At 29.3% G+C, this 1842-nt stretch overlaps 1 protein-coding gene across 1 annotated transcript in view; it reads left to right on the top strand.

Annotated features, from left to right (window-relative positions):
- The window catches only part of LOC107704361 (discoidin domain-containing receptor 2-like), a 34932-nt gene that overhangs the window by 19538 nt on the left and 13552 nt on the right, over positions 1-1842 (top strand). The window contains exon 7 of the mRNA XM_016507276.1: positions 1192-1378. Within this exon, the coding sequence (XP_016362762.1) occupies positions 1192-1378 (187 nt within the window). The remainder of the gene's footprint in view (positions 1-1191; positions 1379-1842) is intronic.

Raw genomic sequence — 1842 nt, 5'->3', positions numbered from 1 at the left:
TATATATATATTTCGTTTCAACATTTTATAAATAAGAAATTCTCCTGTGATTACCTGCAGTGGCAAAATACTGTAAAATAATAATAAAAAAAAAACATTAACATGAGCTGATATTGAAATGTTGTTTTATTTTGTCTACTTAAATTACAAATAAAACATGAAAAAAATATTTTTAAATGACTGTTTTACATTTAAGCATCACAAAATTATCATATTTAGAATTAATTAATATTGAATTGGGATTGGTGAATATTGATGATGAATGAATATTGATATTAAGATATACTAAAGATCAAATTTAGCGTTAGTGTTTTTAAAGATTAATTTTAAGTGTTTTAGATGATGGAAAAGGTAATCTAAGTATAAAAATAAAGGAAAAAAAGTACACTACAATTCAAAAATGCATAGTGTTTTAAAAAGAAAGCATTTTTAAAAAGAAAAGATGACAGTAAAGACTGTGTTTATAGTTTTGCAAAAGATTTTTTGTTTTCAAATTCTGAATCCTGACCAAAAAAAAAGTATCACGATTTTCACAAAAGCATTAAGCTTAACAACTATTGATAATAATAATAAATGTTTTTTGAGCATCAAATCAGCATATTAGAATGATTTCTGAAGGATCATGTGACACTGAAGACTGGAGTAATGATGCTGAAAATTCAGCTTTGCATCACAGGAATAAATTACATTTTAAAATAATGTATATTAAAATAGAAAAATGTTATTTTGAATCGTAGTAATGTTTCACAATTTGACTGCTTTTACTGTATTTTAGATTAAATAAATGCAGCCTTGGTGAGAATAAGAGACGACTTGCAAAAATATTATTGAGTCTAAACTTTTGTGTGTACACTGAAATATCTAATATCAATCAATACTAATTAAGTAATTATAATAAAAAATATAATGTTCCAATCCTGAATTATTAAAAAAAAAAAAAAAAGTCATACTTGTTTGGAATGATATGAGTAAATGCTGACTACATTCTTGGGTAGATAGTTTGCTGGTTGTCTTTTTCTTTGCATTCTCTTTTTTTCCTGACTTGCTGATGCGAGTCAACTTTGGAATTGTGGACTTTTCAGGGTCATTCTGTGGCAGAACAATCAAGATTGTATTTAAGTTCTAGAATGAATGCTAATCACTCTTCGCCCAAAGCTAAGTGCTTCCTGTCTCCTGTCTCTGCTCCCACAGGAAGCTGTCTGGGGGTCTGGGTCAGCTGACGGATGGTGTGATTGGTCAGGATGACTTTGTACAGAGAAGACTGGACCGGTTGTGGCCCGGATATGACTACGTGGGCTGGAGGAACGACAGCTTGGGCCCTGGATATGTAGAGATGGAGTTCCAGTTTGACAGACAACGAAACTTCACCTCTATGAAGGTGAGAGTGAAGCAGGAATAGAAGTAAACACGACCAGGTTTTTAAAAACAGAATGCAAAGCTTGTACTTTTGATAAGGAGCAGTAATATTGTGAAATATTATTAAAACCCAAAATAAATGTTTTCTATTTGAAATTAGAATTTCTTTCTGTCATCAAAGCTGAATTTTCAGCATCATTACTCCAGTCTTTAGTGTCACATGATCCTTCAGAAATCATTCTAATATGCTGATTTGCTGCTCAAGAAACATTTATTATTATCATTATTGAAAAGGAAACCATGATACGTTTTTTAAGGATTTTTTAATGAATGGAAAGTTCAAAATAGCAGCATTTATGTGACTATGTAAATATTTTATAACATTAGAAATGTCTTTACTGTCACTTTACTGTAATTTTCAATTTAATGCATCCTTGCTGAATAAAAATATTCATTTATTTAAAAAAAAAAAAATAAATATATATA

The sequence above is a fragment of the Sinocyclocheilus anshuiensis genome, unplaced genomic scaffold (assembly GCF_001515605.1).
Source record: "Sinocyclocheilus anshuiensis isolate Anshui unplaced genomic scaffold, SAMN03320099.WGS_v1.1 scaffold117, whole genome shotgun sequence".
Lineage (NCBI taxonomy): Eukaryota > Metazoa > Chordata > Actinopteri > Cypriniformes > Cyprinidae > Sinocyclocheilus > Sinocyclocheilus anshuiensis.
Note: the sequence above shows the minus strand (reverse complement) of the source record. Positions and strands in the feature narration are given on the sequence as shown.